General features: G+C 47.4%; 1 protein-coding gene and 1 long non-coding RNA gene across 4 annotated transcripts; one reads left to right on the forward strand and one right to left on the reverse strand.

Moving 5' to 3' along the window:
- Window positions 1–60: 60 nt before the first annotated feature.
- LOC103001960 (uncharacterized) lies at window positions 61–16,876 on the reverse strand. The gene is made up of 4 exons (XR_449816.2): window positions 16,804–16,876; window positions 16,423–16,665; window positions 16,040–16,170; window positions 61–793 (listed from the first exon to the last, which is right to left on the reverse strand). It is a non-coding gene; the product is annotated as an uncharacterized LOC103001960 (long non-coding RNA).
- IGSF23 (immunoglobulin superfamily member 23) lies at window positions 12,800–22,280 on the forward strand. Of its 3 annotated transcripts, none has more exons than XM_007168107.3 (4): window positions 12,800–12,944; window positions 17,266–17,536; window positions 19,584–19,665; window positions 22,128–22,280. In XM_007168107.3, exons 1-4 carry the CDS (start codon window positions 12,870–12,872, stop codon window positions 22,135–22,137), a joined length of 438 nt encoding a protein of 145 aa, XP_007168169.1. In that variant the 5' UTR covers window positions 12,800–12,869; the 3' UTR covers window positions 22,138–22,280. The 3 variants fall into 3 exon arrangements, with proteins under 3 accessions (XP_007168169.1, XP_007168168.1, XP_007168167.1); XM_007168106.3 differs by having other exon boundaries at window positions 12,801–12,944; window positions 19,542–19,665; XM_007168105.3 differs by having other exon boundaries at window positions 12,808–12,944; window positions 19,521–19,665.
- Window positions 22,281–22,733: the final 453 nt, after the last annotated feature.

The following is a 22,733-nucleotide window of genomic DNA, read 5'->3' on the forward strand; positions in this document are numbered from 1 at the left end:
AAAAATACATTATTGCTAAAAAATGCTAACCATCATCTGCGCCTTCAGCCAGTTGTAGTAGCAACATCAAAGATCACTGATCACAGAACTCCATAACAAATATAATAATGAGAAAGTTTGAGATATTGTGAGAATTACCAAAATGTGACACAAGAGACACGAAGTGTGCAAATGCTGTTGGAAAATGGCGCCAATAGACTTGCTCAACACAGGGTTGTCAACCTTCAATTTGTGAAAAACGTAGTATCTATGAAGCGCAATAAAACGAGTAGGCCTGTACTGGAATTGTCAGCTCCAGAACCACATCACATTTGCTGGATTCACAGAGATGAGAGCCTCTCAAAACGCAGAAAGCCAGTCACTTGTGGTACCTCAGAAAAAAAACAGCAGCCTGTCCGTGACTGTGCTTGCCAAAATTCATGGCAGAAGCAACATTAGCAGAACCTCCATTTCACTTTCACTTTCCAAATCTCATGCAAGTATGTCAGATTGACAGAAATATGGCTTCAAGGGGAGTGAGGAAGTGTAGTTTTAGCTGTGGTACTGGAAGGCACGTCAGAAGGGGGAAGGCTCCCATGGTGAGCAAACGAATCCACAATCTAAAACCCCTGGGACATTTTCTCTTCAGCTTCCTATATCCAGGGGGAAATCCACTTCTGGCCTTTCCCCTGCGTAGGTAGGGCCTGCTTTGCAGAAGAAGGTCCAGATGACTTCTGGTTTCTTCGCACCTATTTTTCTACCAGCAACCGGGTGGAGATTTAAGATCTCAGTAAACATCACCCCTTGTCCTCGTCTGCAGGCAGAAACAATTGAGAGAGAGAAAGAGATGCAGGAGTAAGCAAGAGAGAGGATAACATGATGGATTTATTACCTGAACGATAAGCAATAGCAGGGAACATGGCTGAGTCCTGAGACCCAGTGGGTTTGCCATCACCTCCCCCTCCTTTCTGCTGCTCCCAAACTGAACAGCTTAAAATTTAGCTGCATGTGACAGATTCAAAATAATGATAGCTTAAATTACACAGAGATGTATTTCTCTCTCTTGCAACAGCCCAAGCTGGTGTGCAGCTCTGCTCTGTGAAGGTGCCAAGGAACCTGGGCTCTTCTATCCTGTTGCACTTGTCCCCTTGGCCCAGGATGCCAACGCACTATGTCCCCACTCTAGCCAGAAGAAAGGGAAAACGAGAAAGGGAGGCCCTCTTCCTTTAAGGGCATGACCTAAAAAGTGCACCTCTGCTCACATCTCATTGACCAGAATCTGGTCACATGGCCACACTTGCTGCAGGGGAAGCTGGGAAATGTAGTCCTTATTCCAAGCAATTAAGGGTCCAGCTAAAATTTCTTTAACTGAAATGAAATGAAAGAGGAGGCTAATAGATCAGCTGTGGGGGCACCACTAGTTTCTCTTCCTTATAAACTTACCTCCAATAGGCTCTTTATCACCTGGCAGGAGGCAACAGACCAAAATATGCAGATCCAAAAACAGAGAGGGACACAAAACAGGACAAAAAACAGAGAGCCACGCAAGCTTAGTTTCCTCTCCCAGACTCATCAATTTCATAACAGGAAGGTGGGGACAAAAGCCGGGAGCCTTACTCTAACTTCACCTTTCTAACTGGTGTGCTGTTGGCTTTTTAGGTGAGACAAGTCTCTGTTGTATGGGACAGTTCCACCTATTACTGCAGGATCTTTACCCCAATAAATGTCAGTACTGTTTCAACCTCAGGCATGTGACGACCAAAATGTAAGCAGATATTTCCAAAACCCCTGGAAGGGGCTGTGGATGCCTCTGACAGATGACAGGACATCCTGCCATGGAAATGTGAAACATGTGGGATAAGGCTTTCTCCACCCAAACTTAGCCCCTGGTGGGACAGGGAGTTCTTTTGGCTTTCAAACTGCTTTTTTACAATTCTGTCCAGAACTGCCCAGCATTGTCTATTTGTCATGTTATTAATAAAATGATGCTTTACTGCTCCCCTCCAACACACCATCACACACACACATACTCACACACACACACAGCAGGAGAAATAAATGATGCTACAAGGACTCAAGGAGCCAAGGAAACAGGATCTGACCTTGTGCCTCATTGTCTTGAGGATGGGAGGAAGGAAGTGAGGCTGGCTTGGGGTGAATGTGACTTACATCTGTGTGACCTTGAACAATTTATTTAACCTCAACCATGTATCTCTGTTTGCTCATATGAAAAGATGAAAACAATAATAGGGATGTTAGAAGGCCCAAGTGACTTTATTTTTAAAAATTTTATTGGAGTATAGTTGATTTACAATGTGTTAGTTTCCCAAATGACTTTATTTCTTTTAACATTTATTTGTTTGTTTGTTTATTATTTATTTTTGGCTTTGTAGGGTCTTAGTTGTGGCACACAGGATCTTTCCTTGCGACACACAGGCTCTCTAGTTGTGGTACACAGGTTTAGTTGCCCCACAGCATGTGGGGTCTTAGTTCCCCGACCAGGGATCGAACCCTAGTCCCCTGCATTGGAAGGCAGATTCTTAGCCACTGGACCATCAGGGAAGTCCCCGCAGATGACTTTAAAAGATTGTTGTATATAATGTTTAAGATCACAGACTCCAGAATCTGACACCTGGATCTACCCAGCCATCCACCAGCTGCGTAGCCTTGGGTAAGACACTTACCCTCTCTGTGCCTCAGTTTCTTCCTTTGTAGTAGGAGAATGGCAGCACCCGCCTCAGAGGGCTGTTGAAAGGATGAATGAACTAATAGACGTAAAGTGTTTAGAGCAGTGCCCCACTCAGAGTTGAGTTCTCTGTAAATGTTAGCAATTGTCATGCCACAGTTATTTCCTCCAAGTGGGACTCGTGTATTTTTTTAATTAAACTCTCGACTTTATTCTAATTTCACCAATATTTCTACTAACATCCTTCTTCTGTTCCAGGATGCAATCAAGATACCATATCACATGTCGTTTTCATGACTCCTGAGTCTCCTTTGTGACAGTTTCTTAGTCTTACCTTGTTTTTCATGGCTGTCATAGTTTTGAGGAATACTGGTCAGATATTTTGTAGAATGCCCCTCAGTTTGGGTTTGTCTGAGTTTTTCTCATACTTAGACAGGAGTTATGGGTTTGTTGGTGGGGGGGGGGGGGGTGTGGCAAGAAATACCGTAGAGGTGAAATACCGTAGAGGCCCTTCTTATCACATCATATTAGGAGCTACATAGTACTCACATGACATCACTAGTGACGGTAGACTAAGCTATTTGACCCTAATGAAAGAGAAGTGACTTATTAGATATTACATCTGCCATTTGCATTCTTTCTTCCCACTTAAGCAGTCAGTCCCTTCCCCAAGTTAACTATGGACTTGATGATGGTTTATGATTTCTACATAATTTAGCTATTTCTTGGAATATAAGCAAGGGTTTATTTTAGACTGTAAAGGCAAGCTATGTACATGACTGTTCCTGGTCTTCTTCTATTTTTTAAAAAACAATTTAAAAAATTTTAATTGTGATTTTAAAAAACCCTCATGATACAAAATTCACCATCTTAACCATTCTTAAGGTACAGTTCAGTAGTGTTAAGTATCTTCACATCGTTATGCAACAAAGGGGCTCGTGTTCTTTTTGTGACACACCAAAAATTTACACAGTTATGTGGACACATGTTTTATTTTCATCATTATGTTTTTATTTTCATCTGCATTAATGTACTTGGCATATAAGTATAAAATTTTGTGAATGTTACTGTTTAAAAACTGAGTTGAGCTTATTTTAGTTGAGTTGTTTTAAAGAAAAATATTGAGTAAATAAATTAAAATGTACGTGGGTGTGCATATGGAAGGAATTATGATGTGGTAGGAGAAAGACTGAGGTTTGTGAAACACTGACCTGCTAAATCCTCCTCCTCGCCCAGGGTCAGTTTAGCCATCTCCTCCACAGGGGGCTTCCCCTACCCATCCTCAGGCTCTGCTAGATCCCAAATCATATGCTCTCAAAACTTTATTTTTCACTTTTTCTTTCAATCAAAGTTCTTTTGGAGACAAGTAACTGAACCCCAAATCAAACTGTTCTCAGAAGATCAATGGGAATATATAGACTCACATAACACAAAATGTGAAGCATTATTACCAATTTCAGGCACAGCTGGATCTAGGTGTTTAAATGGTATCACCAGAAATTTCTGTCCATTCTGGCTATGCTTTCCTATATGTTGACCTCATTCTCTTACAGCCTCTCTACTCATGGTAGAAAGAGGGCCCCCAGCAGCTCCACACTTAGATCCCTTCAGCTTAGCAAACCCAGGAGAAAGAAGTGCTGTATTCCCCAGAATTCCAATAAAAGTCCTCATTTTGCTCCTCCTTGGCCTGCTTTGGGTCACACGCCCAAGTCTCAAGAAATCACTGAGGCATGGGGTTGAAATGCTCTGATTGGCCAGGCTTGGGTCACATGTCCAGCCCTCACCCAATCACTGTGGTTGAAGAGTGAAGTGCTCTGATTAGCCAGGCCTGGGCCCCTCAGCTCCCTGGAACCGGGAGGAAGTTGGTTTCTCAAAACAAGCTCCAGGTGCTGTTACCCGGATAAAAGAGGGTGAGTACTGGTGGAGCAGAAACCACAGGGTCCTCATCCATAGATGGTTATTAATCATGTTGCAAATACTTGTTTATTACCCATCAGTGGTCCCCTGGCCTGGCTAGTTGGTCTAGCAGAGGCCTTCAGAAAAATCATAAAAGAGGCAGTATGGCTAATACTAATAAAGACATAACCACGTCACTTGATAATGACTACTTTTAGAGACTCACGGGGGAGACTTTGCCCCAGGGTGAGGTAGAACCTGGACATCTCTGGGAGAGAAAAGCATGAACTTCTGAGTCAGATCTGAGTTCAAATTCCAACACTCTCATTATACTCACTCACTTACTGATTTTTTCATGCATTCGCTAAAGGAAATTAATTGGGCACCCATGGTGTGCCAGGTCCTGTTCTAGACCCTGCGGAAAACAGTCGTGAGCCAAACAAAATCCCTACCCTCCTGGATCTGACATTCTAGCTAGGGAGGTGGATGTGGGCGATAAGAGACAAATAATAAACAAGTGGACAAAGAAATAAGTAATTTCAGATAGTAGTAAATATTGTAAAGAGAAGAAAGCAGTGTGTCTTGCTAGCGAGAAGCTAGGGGCCTGACTTGCAGTAGGCATTAGGGAAGGCCTTTGTGGAGAGTTGATATTTGATTTGAGACTGGAATAATGAGATGCAGTCAGCCATGAGATGATCTGTGAAAGCCTCCAAGAGGGAGTAGCAGTGCTAAGGCCCTGAGGTGGCTCGCTCCAAGAACTGACAAAAGTCATTGTGAATAGCTCTGGGACATTAGGTGAATTCCTTAGCCTCTGTGCAGTGCTGGAAAATAAGGATGATCATACCAACCCCTCAGGGTTACAATGAGGATTCAATCGGACAACAATTGTAAAACGCGATAGCTAGGGCTGGCACAAAACAGGTGTTCAGTAAACATCAGCTATTATTTGGACAATACCATTATTAACTTAAGAAGGAAAGAATGGGCCTGGAGGGTAAAAAGGATGAGAGAAAGAAGCTTTTGTGGCTTATCCTTCCAGAATCCAAAATTCAGGATACGGTATGAGCAAGGCTCTGAGAAGGGGCTTCTGATCATGACTCCAGGACATCCTAGACACCAGTATTAATAATAATTAGCATTATTGTAATAGCTACGGCCATTTATTGAGCACCTACGATATGCCAGGCACTCTGCTGGGCACCTGATGTCCATGGGCCCCTCTGCCCCTGGGATAGGCACTGTTATTAACACCCCCATTTTACAGAGGCTCAGAGCCAATAGTCATAAAGTCTGGAGAAAAGCCAGGAGGCCAGCATGAGGCCCAGCCACCACCAACCTGATGACCTTTGGCCGGTCGTTGCCTCTGATGTGGGGTTACAGGGGCAGGACACTTCTGCCCCACTCTCCATCTTCACCATTCTCCCGGCCTGGAGGGGCTGGGAGGCGGAGGCAGAGAGGAGAGCCCCTTCTCCAGGGACCCTGCCCCAGCCTACTCCCCACCCACACTGCCACCAACCCAGAGAAGAGAAGAGTCACCGCACACCTGGCGGTGACTTCCCAGCCCACAGCTGGAGCCCGAGACTTGGGGAGGCGGAGGTGGGGCCGGGAATGGGCGGGGCCAGTGCGGGGGCGGGGCCAGGCTGCATACTTGACTGTGCGCTCTAGGGGACCCCACTCCCGACAGGGCGACTTCCCCTGAGCCGCCGCAGGACGGAAAGCGGCATGAGGTGTCCTCTGGGCGCCGCCGGCTCCGGCCACAGCCCCGCCTGGAGAAGGATGCTTCTAACAGGTGCGTGGGGGTTGCACCCACGGGTTGGAGACAAAGAGGGGACATCCCCGGGGAGAGCCTTTATTCAAATCAGAGACGCCCCCACTCTGAGCTCTGACTCTGGTCAGTTTAAAGCCCATGCAGCACGGGCGCCCGACGCACAGGAGCTCTTGAAATCCCCAAGAGGCCGTGCAATTGACCCCTTCTACAAAGGAGGAAAGTGAGGCTCAAATAGGGGTGGGGTCATTCGCTCAAGAGCACGTGACTGGCAAAGGCAAAATCGGAATTCAGGATCCCATCCCAGTCCCTTTCCACCAGAGCACCGTCTCACCCTAGCTATCCACATCTAATAATAATTTTAAAATAATAAGAACAACAATAATAAAATAACAATCATAATATAAAGAGGTCATTGTGACTGAGTACTTCTACATGTCAGCCTGTTCTAAGTGGTTTTCTTACAGTAACATTTAATTCTTAACCCCATGAGGCAAGAGCTCTCTGATCCCCATTTCATAGAGTGAAACTGAGACACAGAGAGGTTATGGGTCCTCCCCAGGCCACACAGCTTGAAAGTAACAGAAGGAGGACTTGAACCCAGATGGTCTGGCCACCAAGACCACACTTTCCAGAGACCACCCACATCTGCCTCTCAGAGAGTAAATGAATTGCCTCTTTTTCCAGGTCTTAAGAAGTCCAGTTCTGTGTAATTTCAAAACCCCACCCACAGTTTAAGGCTTCACCTCCTCCCCAGCTCTGGCCTGGGTCAGACAGCAGTGGAGACATGGTGGCACGTGGTGGGCCTCGTTCCTATTTCTCTCTGTGCGCCCTTTCTCCCCACCCAGAGCTGAGGTCTGTGCCCAGCCCGCCCCCCAAGGCCATGCGCAGAGGAGAGGAAGGGCAAGGAAGGGGCCGGAAAGTTTCAACTTGGCTGCTGTCGTTGTAAGGTGGGGACATGGCCTTCTGTGTGGCTGAGGCATGATGGTTAGATCCTTCTGGGTGGGGAACCCACCCGGCAGGTCGTCTCCCACGGGGCTCTTTGGCAGAACAGCCTCCAGCCGGCTCCCTTCAGGGGCATCCACACTGGCTCAAGGAAAACTCGTGAACATCTTCGTTGTCCCACCAAATGCTGGAGGTGTGGGCCATTTCCACCCAGCCCACTCCCCCTCCATCCCTCACCTGGAGACTTAAGAGGTCTAAGTTCCCACAGACTCCGGAGCACACATCTCCAGCTCTCCAAGAGGTTTCCTTGGGGCCTCCCTGACTTGGCAGGAGGTGGAGGAAAGCCCCAGCCCCCAGCCCCAGGGGGGACCCCCAGTTCAGCCTCAGCTCTCCCCCAGGAAGCCTCACTCTGTGTCATCCCCTCCTCTCCATGAGCTCTCAGCCTCCCTTCCCAAGGCCTGGCGGGGGTAGGGCAGCTGGTGCTGGCAGAACTGGTGACGGGTAACCCCTGTTAGCTAGACCTTAGTTGGGAACGGGGAGCTCTTAGCATCTTGTTAGTTTGTTCTCAGCCTCTGGAAACTCTGGGGAGATTTTGAGACAATGGGAGAGTCAAGTTTGACATTGTGGTGTATTTATATTTATATTTATATTTATATTTATATTTATATTTATATTTATATTTATATTTATATTTATACATAGTGATTCAGAGAGTGTCCTGGGCTCAAACAGGGAAAAATTGAATACAGACTTTTTCTCATCTGATTGAAGATTAGAGATGAAATAAAATAACCATGCTCCTGGCAAGTAAGAGTTCTGGAACCATCTCTACGGTTCCAGCTCTGAAATTCCATATATATATTTATATATATATATATATATATAAATATATATATAGTATAGGTATTATATATAAGGTATTATTATGGTATATATTGTATATATAGTATATAGCATATAGTATAGTATTTATAGGTATATATATGGTATTATTATAGTATATATATATATTTTATAGGTATTATATATATAAGGTATTATTATAGTATATAAATCTTATATATAAGGTATATATAAGATATTTAGGTACTATATATATTTAATACCTAAGTTAGACTGTCCTGAGCCCTGAAAATTCATAATCTCATTGAATCTCAGGCACTCAGTTGGTTACTATCAACCACCCTCCTTGATGAGTGGGAAAACTGAGGCTCAGGGCCCTGAATAATGATCAGCCAAGTCAGGGTTATGAACCCAGGTCCAGCGGCCTCAGAGTCTATGAATGAAACCATGATTCTACATCAGCTGGAGCAAGGATTGCTAAGATGTGGGGTTTTCTTCTTAAGATGCCTTGAGGACACTCCCTGAATCACCAGGCACCTGCAGCTGTGTCAGAGTCAGAACTTGATAGCAGAACACGGACTGCGTGACCTGGGATCTTCCCCTTCCATCACATATTCAACAAACACCCCTGGCGCCTACTCTGTGCCCGGCCTGTGCTGGGTGGTGCTGGGGACACAGCAGTGACCAAGACAGCCCCAGCCCTGCCCTCCTGGGGCTCACAGTACAGAGAGAAGACAGACCCATCCCCAGATAGTGATGACCCAGAATGGGTGGGGCAGGAATGGGTTGGGGGAGGGAGACCCAGAAGAAAGGGCTCAGGTCTGAAGCTGGGAAGGTGGTGGTCAGGGGAGGACCTTTCAAAGCTGTCAAAATCGAAATAGGACCTCAGAAAGATAAGATGTCAGCTATGCAAATTGCATCCCTGTGCTCTTTGTTTCATAAAAGCGTTAAGACAACAAACTTTTCTATCAAGATAGAAAAGCAAAACCTTGAGCAGGTTCTTGGGTATAACACTTTATTCCCGTCGCTTTGACAAGAGCTTCCATTGCCCCATCAAGTCAATTAAGGTCCCTGCCCAAACACTGTATAATAGTTATCTATTACCAAGCACACCTGAGGGTCAGGGAAAATTTCAGAAGGCGGGATGCCTGAGCCAAAACTTGAATCACAGCTTGATAAAGAGTTGGTGCGGAACAGCATTCTAGGTAGGGAGAACAGCACGGGCAGGGGCCTGGAGGCTAGAGCAACTGCACGGCGTTCAGTCGGACTGATGCAGAGAATGAGGGAAGAGTGGAAAGAGGAGCGCAGAGATGTAGCAAGAGTGACAGGTGAAGGAGTCTGCACTATGTCCTGAGGGCACTGGGGAGCCATGGAAGGTTTATGAGCAAGGTCACACCAGCTGCTGACTCAGAGAGAAAAATCAATGGAGGTGGGAGGTGGGCAGTGAGCCTGCCAGAAGACCCCGTGTTGAGATGACTCCTAACTCTCCACTTATGACCTTGGCTCTGAGACTCATGCTTGCTGTGCCTCAGTTTCCCTGCCTGGAATATAGACTAGCACCAACTTCTGAGTTGTTGAGAGGGATCAGTGGGATAACGGTTGGGAGAGTTTGGCGCAGTCCTCGGCACTAAGTCAGCATGCAGTGTCAGCTGATCACTAGAAGCTGCCTTCTAGGACCACACACACACACACACACACACACCCTCCCTCCCTGGGCACAGCACGTTTGTAGCTGATGATGCCGCCTGCCCTGGAAGATGTTCTCTCTGGCCACCGCTTCTCCTTCATTTACCCAGAAGAGAGCTGAGGTTTTAACATTTGTGCTGTAAGTGGGTATTTCTGATCCTTAAAATGTAACAACTTATTATGTGTTCTTTATCTTAAAAGGCACATTTACGGTACACCCAGTACTTGCAAGTGTGGAGGCAAGGATGATAATAATGATGATAATTATAATTAATGTCCAGCATTTATCTGGCAGTCACTTTGTTACTGCACTAGTCTAAGCACTTCACAAGCATTAGATCAGGGCTTCTGAACATCGGCACTACTGACATTTTGGACCCGATGATGCCTCGTTGTGCGGGCCCGTCCTGTACACTGTAGGATGTTTAGCAGTGTCCGTGGCCTCTACCCACCAGATGCCAACAGCACACCGTCCCAAGTCGTGACAACCAAAAAGAGTTCCAGACATTGTCAATGTCCCCTGGTGGGGGGGTGGACTGGGGTTGGGGGGGGGATCATCCCTACTGAGAATCATTAGAGACATTATTATTCTCATTTTATAGATAAGGAAACTGAGGCTCAGAGAGGTTAAGTAACTTTCCCAAAGTCACCAGAGCTAGTTAAGTTTTGGGACATGCATGCTGGCAATTCAGTTCTGCAGCCTGCAATCTGGGGCGTGTGCGTTTGTGTGTGCAAAACAATGAAGAACCTAGTTTATACTCTCTTATTTCATTTATTCAGATTTTACTTAATTTTTGAATGGGTTATACATTCCCATGGTTCTAGTCTCAATGATATATAAAAAGGCCTTGAGTGAAGTCTCTGTCCTCCCCCACCCACCCAGTTCCCCACGTGCCCTCCCTCCCCACCTCCCGCATACAGATAACCACTATTTTTATATATCCTTCCGGAGATTCTTCATGTTTACAAAAAATGCAAACACATATTTATTTTTCTCCCATTTTTACACCAAAGATAGCACACCATATAAACTGTTCAGCAGCTTGCATTTGTATCTTAACTACTTACCTTGGTGATCTTTCTCTGAGTTCTTCCTCATCCTTTAGTAGAGCTGTATTGTTCCATTGTGTGAATGGACCATAATTTACTTAATCAGTTCCTTATGGATGGGCATTTGGGTATTTTCAATCTTTTGCCATTATAAGCAAAGTGTGGCAAATAACCCTGTACTTTAGTCATTTCATACTGGGAAAGTGTATCTATAGAATACATTCCCTGATGTTTAATTACAGGGTCAATGGTTATGGGGATTTTTTCATCTTGAAAGACTTTGCCAGACTGCCCTCCACATGGGGTTGCACCAGCCCTGTGTTTCCTTTTGCCCTCAGCCTCACCAACACACATCATGAAACTTTTGGATTTCTGCCAACCTGACAGATGAAAAGTTTTATCTTGGTTTGTTCAATTTGCATTTCTCTTACTATGAGTACAACTGAACATTTTCCCTATGTCAAGAGACATTTGAATTTTCTTTTCTAAGAACCTCCAACCTATATCTTTTGTACATTTTTCTGTTAGGTTGCCAATACTTTTCTTCTTGATACCTAGGAGCTCTATATATAGTAGTGAAATGGGCTCTTCATCTGTGATATCAGTTGCAGATTATTTTTCGTAGTATGTCATTGTCCTTTTGACTTTGTGGGTGGTGGGTTGTTTTTTTTAACTTTGCAAAAGTTTCTTTTAATCATTATGTCAAAATTTTCAGTCTTTTATGACTGGAGTTGATGTTCTTACTGCAATAGTCACCATTCTAGTGAGAGGCAGAAGAATGGGTTGGGCAAGTGCCTAGGGTCTGGAGCCAGACTCCAAGGGTTTGACCCATGCTTTATGCAATATGGAAAATTAGGGGAAATGAGAGAAACAGGGATGGGGGATACAGTGGACAGTATCGTTTAGTGGCTAAGAATTTCAGCTGCCTGGGCGTGGATCACAACTCAAATGTTTATCACTTATGAAATTCTGGAAAAACATCTTAAATTCTCTGTACCTCCATTTCCTCATCTCTGATAGGGGTATAATAGCTGTATCAGTCAGAGTTGAGGCAAGACACAGATGGTCCACTCAAAAGGAGTAATGAGGAGAGTTTAATAGGGGGACTAGGCAGGGTATAGGTAAACTGACATGGGATTTTGCAGCACCCAGGGGCTAGCAACAGCAGGAAGCTGTAACCTCCCCTGGGCTAGAAGCTGTAAAAGGAAGAGCAGACCCCAAAACCCCAAAAGAGTGGTATATGGAGAGGGTCACCCAATAGGATCTCTAATAGAGGGACCTATTGAACCAGTGCTGATGCAGCAGGGAGGGAGCTGTGGGACCAGTTACCTCAAGGTCACTCCCTTCTGCCCTCCTGTCTTCCACCAATGCTCCCATTGGCAGAAGCCAACCAGAAACAAAAGGCGAGGGATCCCCAGGGATGCAGCTCAGAGAAGTCAGCCTTTTGGGGAGCAGAGCAGAGCAAGATGGAGGGCGAATCTGCGTGGCGCCCAGCATACTAAGTGCCTTGTGGGGCTGATGTAGGAATAAGTAAGATAATATCTGTTCAACACTTTAGACAGTGTCTGGCTTGTAGGAGGTTCTTAAGGAATGTTCCTTTTTATTTCTTTATTATTATTATCACCGTTGCCATCATCAGCTCTCGACGGCACTCATTCTCACCAGCACAGGAAGGGTTACTTGTGGGGCCAGCATCCTGCCTTTGATCCCATTGCTCCCCTGCTCTCTCTTCTCCCTCCCACCCGCTCCAAGGCAGCCTGGTCGCATTCTTCACCTGCTCTGCCTCCTCGGAGCTGCCCTCCTCTGCCTCTCTGGACCCCTTGACAGAAGGAGCCGATGCCCACCTGCTAGTCCCCAGAAGCCTCGATGGGGTTCTCTCCACTTCTTGATTCCGAGGGCACGAGGCCCAGGCAGAAGCCATGATCTCCTCCCCTGAGGGCCTCCCAGGGCCCGGCCACACTGGCCAGGAGACGCTGGATACCCAAAGCAGCCTGGTCATCAGAAATGTGACAACTCAAGATGCAGGCAGCTACACTGTGGTGCTGGAAACCAGCAGGGGACGCAGGAGTGCGACGGAGCAGATACAGGTCAACGGTGAGCGGGGCCCTGTGGCAGGAGGGACCCGGTTCTCAGTCAGCAGGGCCCATCGGGACCCATTCTGTCACCAATCCTCCCTAGCAAACCACCGCAGAACTTAAAATAGCAACCGTATTTTTAGCTCAGGATTCTGCTGAACACTTCTTTTGGTCTCAGCTAATTTTAGTCGCGCTCACTCATGTTTCTGTAGCCAGCTGGGGAGGGAGTGCCTAGGCACTGGTCCAGGATGGCCTCCTTCCCATGTCTGGCAGTGGCCTGGCTGGCAGCTGGGGCAGTGGGGGTAATTGGGCCACGAGGCTTCTCATCCTCCAGCAGGAGAGCCTGGGTTTGTTCACTCAGCAAAGGATGAGAAACAAGAGCAGAAGCTTCCTGAGGCCCAGGCTCAGAACGCGCAAGCCATCGCTTCTGCCATGTTTTATTGGCCAAAGCGAGTCACATGACCGGCTTTGCTCCAACGGGAGGGAAATAGGCTCCGCCTCTTGGTGAGAAAAGTTGCAAAGTCTCCTGGCTATTTTTTTGTCATCTATCACACTTTCCAACAGATATTCATTAAATATTTGTTCATTATCACTTGGGGAAGGACAAGGGTCTCTGGTGGAAGCCTTCAGAACTCACCTCTGTTTTTATGAGCTATTCAGCTCTGGACTTGCACTTTCACACCTGAACCAGAAAAACCAAGCCCTGAGGTTAACCAGACACATCGTCCTTAGAAGGTAGTTTAGAGACGTATTAATCTACTAGGGCTGCCACTCCAAAATACCACATGCTGGGAGGCTTAAAAAACAGAAATTTAGGGGCTTCCCTGGTGGCGCAGTGGTTAAGAATCTGCCTGCCAATGCAGGGGACACAGGTTCGAGCCCTGGTCTGGGAAGATCCCACATGCCGCGGAGCAACTAAGCCCGTGGGCCACAACCACTGAAGCCCGCGCGCCTAGAGCCCGTGCTCTGCAACAAGAGAAGCCACCCAATGAGAAGCCCGCGCACCGCCATGAAGAGTAGCCCCCGCTCGCCACAACTAGAGAAAAGCCCATGCGCAGCAACAAAGACCCAATGCAGCCAAAAGTAAAAATAAATAAATAAATTTATAAAAAAAAATTTTTTTTAAAAACCAGAAATTTATTTCTCACAGTTCTGGAGGCTGGAAGTCCAAGATCAAGGTGTGAGCAGGTGTGGTTTCTTCTGAGGCCCTCTCCTTGGCTTGCAGATGGCTGCTTTCTCACTATGTCCTCACATGACCTTTCTTCTTTGTGTGCACCCCTGGTGTCTCCCTGTGTGTCCTAGTCTCTCTTCTTATAAGGACATCAGTCAGATTGTATTAGGGCCCACCCTCACTGCCCCATTAAAGGCCCTATCACCAAATACAGTCACATTCTGAGGTACTGGGGGTTAGCACTTCAACATATGAATTTGGAGTGGGGGGGCGGGGAGGGGAGGAACACAATTCAGTCCATAACAGAGACTATAATAGTTAAGATTCAGATTCTGGTGTGCTAATAAAGACCCAAAATAGGGCTTCCCTGGTGGCGCAGTGGTTGAGAATCTGCCTGCCGATGCAGGGGACATGGGTTCGAGCCCTGGTCTGGGAAGATCCCACATGCCGTGGAGCAACTAGGCCCGTGAGCCACAACTACTGAGCCTGCGCGTCTGGAGCCTATGCTCCGCAACAAGAGAGGCCGCGATAGTGAGAGGCCCGCACACCGCGATGAAGAGTGGCCCCCGCTCGCCGCAACTAGAGAAAGCCCTTGCACGGAAACGAAGACCCAACACAGCCAAAAATTAATTAATTAATTAATTTAAAAAAAAAAAAGCTCACCTTTAAAAAAAAAAAAAAAAGACCCAAAATAACAGTGTCTTAAATAAGATAGAAGTTTCTCTCTCTCACATAGTAGTCTGGCATGAACGGTGTAGGGATGAAGTGGTGGCTTCAGGGTGGCAGGACCCAGGCTCCTTCTAACTGTTCTGTCCTCACTAGGTTCTGTCCTGCCTGTGGGACCCAAGACAGCTCCCATCACACCTGCATTCCAACCAACGTAACAGGAGAGGCGAAGGGGAGTGAGGATGCCTGCCTTTTACGGCCCAACACAGAGGTTGCTCACATCCCATTGGCTGGGAACTAGTCACATGGTCATAGTTAGCTATAAGAGAAGCTGAAAATGTAGTCTTTATCCTGGGCAACCATATACCTAGATAAAAATGTAGGATTCTGTGACTAAAGGAAGAAGGGCAGAAAAGATGGAGGGAGATCCCAGAGGCGGGGATATCTGAGCTGGGACCTGAAGCCTGAGCAGGAGTATGCCAGGTGAAGAGTTGGGGCAAGCGCTCCTGCAGAGAGACCAGCCAGCGTAAACACGGGAAGCATGAGTGAGTGGCTCCAAGTTACTGAGCCCTCACTATGGACCAAACACTGGGGATTTCACAACAGCCTGAGAAACAAGATGCTCTAAGCACCACGCCCCTTGCACAAGTGGGGAGACTGAGGCTTGGAGAGGTGACATCAACAGCCTGTGGTCAGGTAGAAGCAAAGGGCCAAGCTAGGATTCGCACCACTCTCTGTGATCCTGGAGCTTATCTCCTTCCACGCTGCCTCTCTAGCCCTGCAACATCTCTAAGGTACAAGCAAAGGTGGAGAGAGGCGGCTAGGAACCCCGCTTCTGCACCGGGGGGTTTTTACATCCACCAGGACATGTAAGGGCTGCTGAGGTCCATCAGTCTACATATCTGTGATTTGAAAGCCAGTTCTTCTTCAAAAAGCCCACCTCCACACCTTTGCCTGTGCCGTTCTCTGCCTGGAGCTTGTGCAGGCTCTGAAACTGGAACCGCCTGCATTCAAATCCCTGCTCCTTCACTTACTAGCCACGTGCCTCTGCAAAGTGACTTCCCATTTGTGTGTTTCAGCGTCCTCCTCTGTAAATGAAGTCACTGTAGACCCTCCCTCGTAGAAGTGCTGTGAGGAGCAAATAAGGTAATCCACGCCAAACGCCTAGAACAGTGCCTGGCACAGAGTAAGCAAATGCTCGCTATGAGTTTTTCAGGGGACTTGACCTCTTTGAGCTTTCGTTTTCCCATTAAAAGGGGGATAACAATAAGACCTACCTCATAGGGTTGTTGTGAGGATTCAATGAGTAAATCCAGTGGCTTCTGAGGTTTTAAAATCATGACCCACAGTAAGAACTGCATTTCATATCATGACCCAGTATGTCCATATATCCACACACCACCAGTCACTGAAAGACAAGTGTCATAAAATAACAATTATTGCCATGAGTAATGCATTCTGACATTTTCTATTATATTTCATTTCATGTTTTAAATGCTGGTTACACCCTACTAAATGATTTCACCCAAGCATGGGTCTCATTCGCAATATAACAAGCCAGTAAGATAACAAGCTGTAGTTAACATGTGTTTAGAATGGTGCTTGGCTCATAGTAAGAGCCCAGTCTAGGTGGCTGTTACATTGATTCCTGTTTCCACACCTGGTGGGCTCTTTCTCCTCCCGCAAGGCTTAGCTCAGGCACCACCTCCTCCAGGAAGCCTTCTGTGAGCTCTCTGGTTGGACTGAAGTTTTTTTCACTTTTCATGTTGCACGGAAATTGGAAATCAGCTCCGTGTGGTGGTCCCCAGCACTCACCACGACATCACATTCAAATCCCAGCTATGCCTCTCTCTCTGACTATGAGGCCTGGCCCTAAGCACCCCCAGACCTCAGAGTCTTTCACCTGAAAAAAAAAAGAAAAGAAACAACACGAAAAGAGAACTATGGTGAGGATTATATATGTTCTCTGTAAAGAGCCCTGCCAGTAGCTGAGGCCCCATGCCTTGGAGGTCCCCTTGACCCCCCTCTCTCTCCCACCCACATCCAATCCATCGGCAAGTCCTATGGGCTCTGCCTGCAAAATGATCCAGAATCCAACTGCTCCTCCTAGCTCCTTGGCTTTTATCCTGGCCCAGCTGAGGGCAGGGGAGCTGGGGTATTTATATACCAGCCCGCGTCAGTCACTGTGGAAGGCTGCGCCCCCCCAGTGTGCCCACCCTCCAGCACTCTGGCCTGTTGCCTCCATGGTCAGAGCAGGCTCTGGCAGCCAGCAGAAGCCCTGAAGCAACAGATGCAGTGTTGGCAGTTGGAAGGGCTGAGGGTGAGGGCACCAACAGCTCTGCTACATCCAGCGTCTGGGCACAGACCAGGCACTCCAAACACATTCGTTGGTGAATGAATGAGTGGATGAATTAATGAATGAATGCCTCTGTGGTGAACAGAAGAAGTGCTCAGCCTCTCTGAGTGGTCTCCACCCATGTGACCTTGCTCCCTGTTTGCACAGCCAACTCTGACGGGGTGCTGGCTGCTGACATTGCTGGGGAACACACAAGGTATCCTCCGGAGTGAACTCAACTACTCAGTGATCCTGCAGTGGGTGGCTTCCATCCAACCTGAACCTGTGCTACGATGGACCTTCAATGGGCATCCTCGCGGGATCGGGGAGAGGCTGATTATCCAGAGGTTGTCCTTGGAGGATCTGGGCACCTATGTATGCTTGGCCGAGAACAGCCAGGGAATGTATTTCTCCCAGCCTGTGACTATCATGCTGCCACGTGAGTACCCCACTGTCACCCCGGACCCTGTACCCTTGCTGGTCAGTGGCCAGCTTTCCTGATTCCACTGAGCTACATTCTATGCTCAGTCCCCTCTGATACCCTTTATAGCCAAGATGGTATCTCACTCTTTCATCCTCCTGGCAGAGTGGGGATTATTAGTCCATTTTACAGATGAGAGGCTGCAGGCCAAAGACATAAACTCTAATGAAAGCTCAGGACAGGATCTGGAGCCAGCTGCCTGGGTCCCGGCTCCAACCATTTGCTGGCTGTGTGAATTTGGGAAGCCTCTTCACCTCTGAGTCTCAGCATATGCCGGAGAAAAAATTAAGGTGATAATATAATGAGTGGTTCCAAGCACGGGCTTTGGAATTTGAATTTTGGCTCCACCACTTCCTGGCTGTGTGACTTTGGACCAGTGCCTTGACTTCTCTGTCCCTCAGTTTCCTCATCTATAAAATTGGGAAAATAATAGTGCCCACCCCAAAGTGTAGCTGTGAGCATTTGATGAGATAAGCAGGTGAACAGCTTAAAATAAGAGTGCCTAGCACTACGGAACACTAGTGAGTGCTCAATAAACATGAACTAGTATCACTGTTATGATTAGTATTATCCATATTATTATTAATTTTGTGCCTGTTACTGTATGCAATAGTATGTACGAAGGCTCAGGCGGCAGTAAAAAGAACAGCCAGTTACTGGGATAAGAAAAGTGGTTTGGGAGCCCGTCAAAATGGGGCTCAATTCCTGTCCCTGTGCCTTCTTGGCTGGGTGACTTAGGGCAAGTGACGTCCCTTCTCTGAGCCTCAGTTTCCTCCTGTGTATAATCAGAGTGATCGTGTAGACCTCTGCAAGATTGCTATAAGGAACTGAAATGGTATGTGTGTGAGGCTAGCAGACACCAGTTAGCAGATGCTTTAAAAATAGCAGCAGTTATCATGCATATTATTTTTAGTATTTCTGTTCATGGCGTGAGCTGGAAAGATACAGAGAAGCTGCCAGTGGAGAAGCAGGGAGGCATGTAGGCAGCGGGGATCACATGAGCAAAGGTCCAGGGCATGGAAAGGGCAGGGATAATGGAAAGCCTGGCTTGGCTACGTTCCTGAGATCTGCCTCTCTCCCCAGCCAGGGTTCAGTGGGAGCTTCAGGATTTGGTTTTGAGGTGATTTCCTGGGAGAAAAAAAAGGTAAAAAATGTAAATCTTGGAGCACCTGTTGACCCTGACACATTCACTGAGAATGACAATACTTTCAAGACCCCCTTTCCTCACTCATCAACTGTTCAGGAAATGTTTATTGAGCACCTATTATGTGACTGGCCCATGCTGGGCAGTGCTGAGGGCATCTGGTGACAGAGACAGTCCTGGCCCTGCCCTCACAGGACTCCCAGTCCAGTAAGGGACAGACCTTTCCACAAACAGTAATGACCAGAGTGGGCAGGGCTGGGGTGGGGGAGATCAGAGGGCTGTGAGACCCAAGGAGGTGCCTGACCCAGCAAGGGGATCAGGGCGGGCTTCCTGGAAGAGGGGACATCTGAGCTGGTACTAGGATACATAGGAATTGTCCAGGCCAAGGGAGAGAAAATGGCATAAATGGCATTCCAGGGGCACAGACAAAGGCCTGGAAGTAGGATAGAGATGGGAGTGAGCTTAGAAAATTGAGTAGACGCCAACAGGGCTTGGTTATAAAGGTAGGGGGTGGAGAGAGATGAGACTGGCCAGGTGGCAGGGCCTCGAAGGCCAAGGTGAAGTCCTGGGTAGCCACGGCAAGGTTCTGAGCAGGGGAGGAACAGGGTCAAGTGTGACCTTTAAAAAGACCCCTCTGGCTTCTGTGTGGTGGGAAGATGGGTCGGGGAGCGACTGGGACAGGAGAGCGGGGATGAAGCTGGGGTGGAGACCCGGAGGATGGGGAGGAGGTGGAATGGTGGGAGTGGGGGGTGTGGAGGGAGGGTGTCTCCTCCTGTCTCTCCCCTTCTTGGTTCCCAGAAGACATCGTGGATCCCACAGACCCTGTGCCCATCAAGCCGAACCCTACCCTCTCCCTGTCAGGAAGCTCTGCCTTTGCCCTCATTGTGGCCGCACCTGTGGTACTGGTCGGAAGCACGGTCTTCACCATAATCTGGAAGCTAAGGTACCTGCCTTCCCTCCTTCCCATCCACTCAGCCCCCACAAGGCGCAGAGCTCACTCTGCAGCAAGACTGAAGTCAAACCAACTGCCTCATCCCAAGGAGCTTAAAGCTCATTTGGAGAGGATGACATTGACCCCTGATGTGCCCATCCAACTCGTCAGTTCCCAAAGTGGCCCCAGGGGAACAGAGAGACAGGAGAGGGCTCTGGAGCTGGGTTCAAATCCCAGCTCTGTCACTTACCCACAGTGAGGCCATGGCAAGTCACTTCCCCTCTCTGTGCCTCAGTTTGCCCATCTGCAAAATGGGGGTGGTATTAATAGCACCTGCCTCACAGGGCTGTCATTTGGATTAAACGAGGTAATATTTCTAAAGCCTTTTGGGAATTCCCTGGTGGTCCACTGGTTAGGGCTCCATGCTTCCACTGCAGGTGGCCTGGGTTCAATCCCTGGTCAGGGAACTAAGATCCCACAAGACGCACAGCGTGGCCAAAAAAAAAAAAAAAAAGCCTTTAAAGCAGGGCCTGGGATATGGTCAGTGTTATATTCATCCCTTCCACACATAACTGTTGAGTACCTACTATGTGCCAGGCACTGATACCGTGGGAATAAACAGCGGAAAGTCCTTGCCCTCATGAACTTGCATCCTAGTCGGAGATACAATACACATGATGACCAAGTAAAACATAGATAGTATGTTGATAGATAGTACATACATAGATAGTATGAGAGCTAAGGAGAGGAGTAAGGCCAGGAAAGGGCACAGGGAGTGTGGGGATGGGGCACCTTTAACTAAGTTAGCGAACGCCTCCCTGAGAAAGTGACATCTGAGCAAAGACATAAAGCAAAGGAAAGGAGGGAGGGAGCCAGTGGATCTGGGGGAAGGGCATAGCTGGCAGAAGGAACAGCAAATGCAAAGGCCCTGAGGTGGGACTTGCCTGGCATGTTCAAGGAATAGCAAGGGGGCCAGTGTGGCTAGAGTGGCGTGAAAAATGGGGAGAGAAGTAGGACGTGGGATCAGAGAAGGAAGCAGGGGTCATTGGGGGAGGGGGGCACCAGACAGCTTAAGGTCTTGCGGGCCATGCAAGGACTTGGCTTTTGTTCTGAGTGAGATGGGAGCCATGGAGGATTTGGGGCAGAGGAGGGATGGGATCTGTCTTACATCTGACTTACATTTTCATCCTAGATGTGTTATCTATTATTATAATACTATAATATCTTACCATGGATGTGCTTGCTAAACATTATTCTATTTCACCTCCACAAGAGCTTGGCGGGGGTGGGGAATGGGGTAGGGATGAAGAGCTCGTTTTCGTCGAAGACGAAACTAAGGCTGAGAGAGAAGAGACTGGCCCCAGACCGCACAGTTGAAGAGGGATTCGAACCCAGAACACTGCCTCACTCTTAGTTCTAGCCCCTAACCTACACTGCCTCTTTTCCGTCATTAACGATACAAGCCTTCGTAGCTGACGTACTGAGGAAGAGAAATCTGAATGCTGAAATGGTTTGGAAAGACCCTGTGGACCAGCTGGGAGGGACTGGGGCCAGGTCTCCTGTCCATGAGTGCCGTGTGGAACCTTCTAGGGGTGGGGGAGGGCCAGGCTGCTGGTGAATCACCCACATCGTCTTCGTCCCTGTGGCTCCAATTTCCTGGGCCCTCAGTAAGTGCCAGGAGCCCTCAAGTCACGGCTCTCAGGATGGGTGCTGTTCTTGCCCTCACTTTCCACATGCGTAGAACTAAATCTCAGAGAAATCCATCAACTTTCCCAAAGGACATGCCGCTGACAAAGAGCTGACCCTGAATCAAACCCAGGTCTAACTCCAAAGTCATGTTCTTAGAGGGGAAAGGTGAGAAATCAGGCTGGTGTGAAAAATCCTCACCCAGACCACGTGGAATCCCTCCCTCCATGAGGGGCAGGAGGGGTCACTTCTTCTCCTCCCCGCCATCTTGGCCAAGACCTATTATGGCAGACCAATGCTGACATCATCCAGAGGGAACCAGCCTTGTCCAATCAGCTGTGACCTTGGAGATGAGGTCATGGGGACAAGCATGGCTGTGTTGACTCTCCCGGTGGAGAGGGGCAATCTTCAGAAAAGAGGGGTCTGGGTTGGGAGGCACCCTACACACACGTCTACGATACCCATCAAGGGTCAAGAGAGATCCCCGTGGTTTGCAGTGAAGGTCATGGACCCTGAAGCCAGGTCCCTTAGGTTCATCCCAGCTCTGCCATAGGCTAGCCTGTGGGACTTTGGGTGACTCATTTAACTGCTCTGTGGCCCATTGGTAAAACAAGGATAACGGTAACATAATACCTGCCTCAAAGGGTAGGTGTGTGGATTACGTAAGATGGTGGGAGTAAAGAACTGTAAATAATGCCTGGCACACGGTGAGCCTTCAATGAATGTCAGCCACATGTATTATTATTATTGTTTTTGTTATTATTAATATTTCTCTCTCTTCACTGTAGGTGTGGCTGACAAAGAAGAAATGAGTGAACCACTTTGGGGGTTTTTTTCAGTTTAAATAAATTGAATAAAAATTTTAAAAACAAATAAATGAATCTAGACAAAAGGAGATATTACAAGCAGATCTTAACCACGAATTTTTATGTGGTGCTCAAAAATACTAACAGCTATTTTACAATGTCCAGTTTCAAAATATACATTTTGTGGAACACGTGTATATTTCTGTTCAGTATATAATTAGTAGTGGAACTTCGCAGTTATAGAATATGTATATCTTCAGCTTTTATCACTGCTCCCAAATTGTTTTCCAGTCAAATTCATTGTATTTTCATACAATGGGTTCCACAGTGAAATACTACATAGTAATGGAACAAATTTAGATAAATCACAAAAACATGAAATCTCGTAAACACAGCTACAAGAGAGGGCAGAAGTTATAGTACCATTTTTAATAATACAAGCATTACCAGGAACTCACTGGCGGTCCAGTGGTTAGTACTCTGTGCTCTCACTGCTGAGGGCCCAGGTTGGATCCCTGGTTGGGGAACTAAGATCACACAAGCTTCATGGCATGGCCAAAAAAACCCCCAGAAAAACCCTACTCTTTG

The sequence above is a fragment of the Balaenoptera acutorostrata genome, chromosome 19, assembly GCF_949987535.1.
Source record: "Balaenoptera acutorostrata chromosome 19, mBalAcu1.1, whole genome shotgun sequence".
NCBI classification, from domain to species: domain Eukaryota; kingdom Metazoa; phylum Chordata; class Mammalia; order Artiodactyla; family Balaenopteridae; genus Balaenoptera; species Balaenoptera acutorostrata.

Bases quoted from the DNA above. Each gene is read 5' to 3' on its own strand.
- IGSF23 (XM_007168105.3), top strand. From the start codon at position 12,870: ATGCAGGCAGCTACACTGTGGTGCTGGAAACCAGCAGGGGACGCAGGA. The intron at 12,945-17,265 runs GTGAGCGGGGCC...CTGTTTGCACAG, and splicing joins GGAGCAGATACAGGTCAACG to CCAACTCTGACGGGGTGCTG. The intron at 17,537-19,520 runs GTGAGTACCCCA...CTTGGTTCCCAG, and splicing joins TGTGACTATCATGCTGCCAC to AAGACATCGTGGATCCCACA.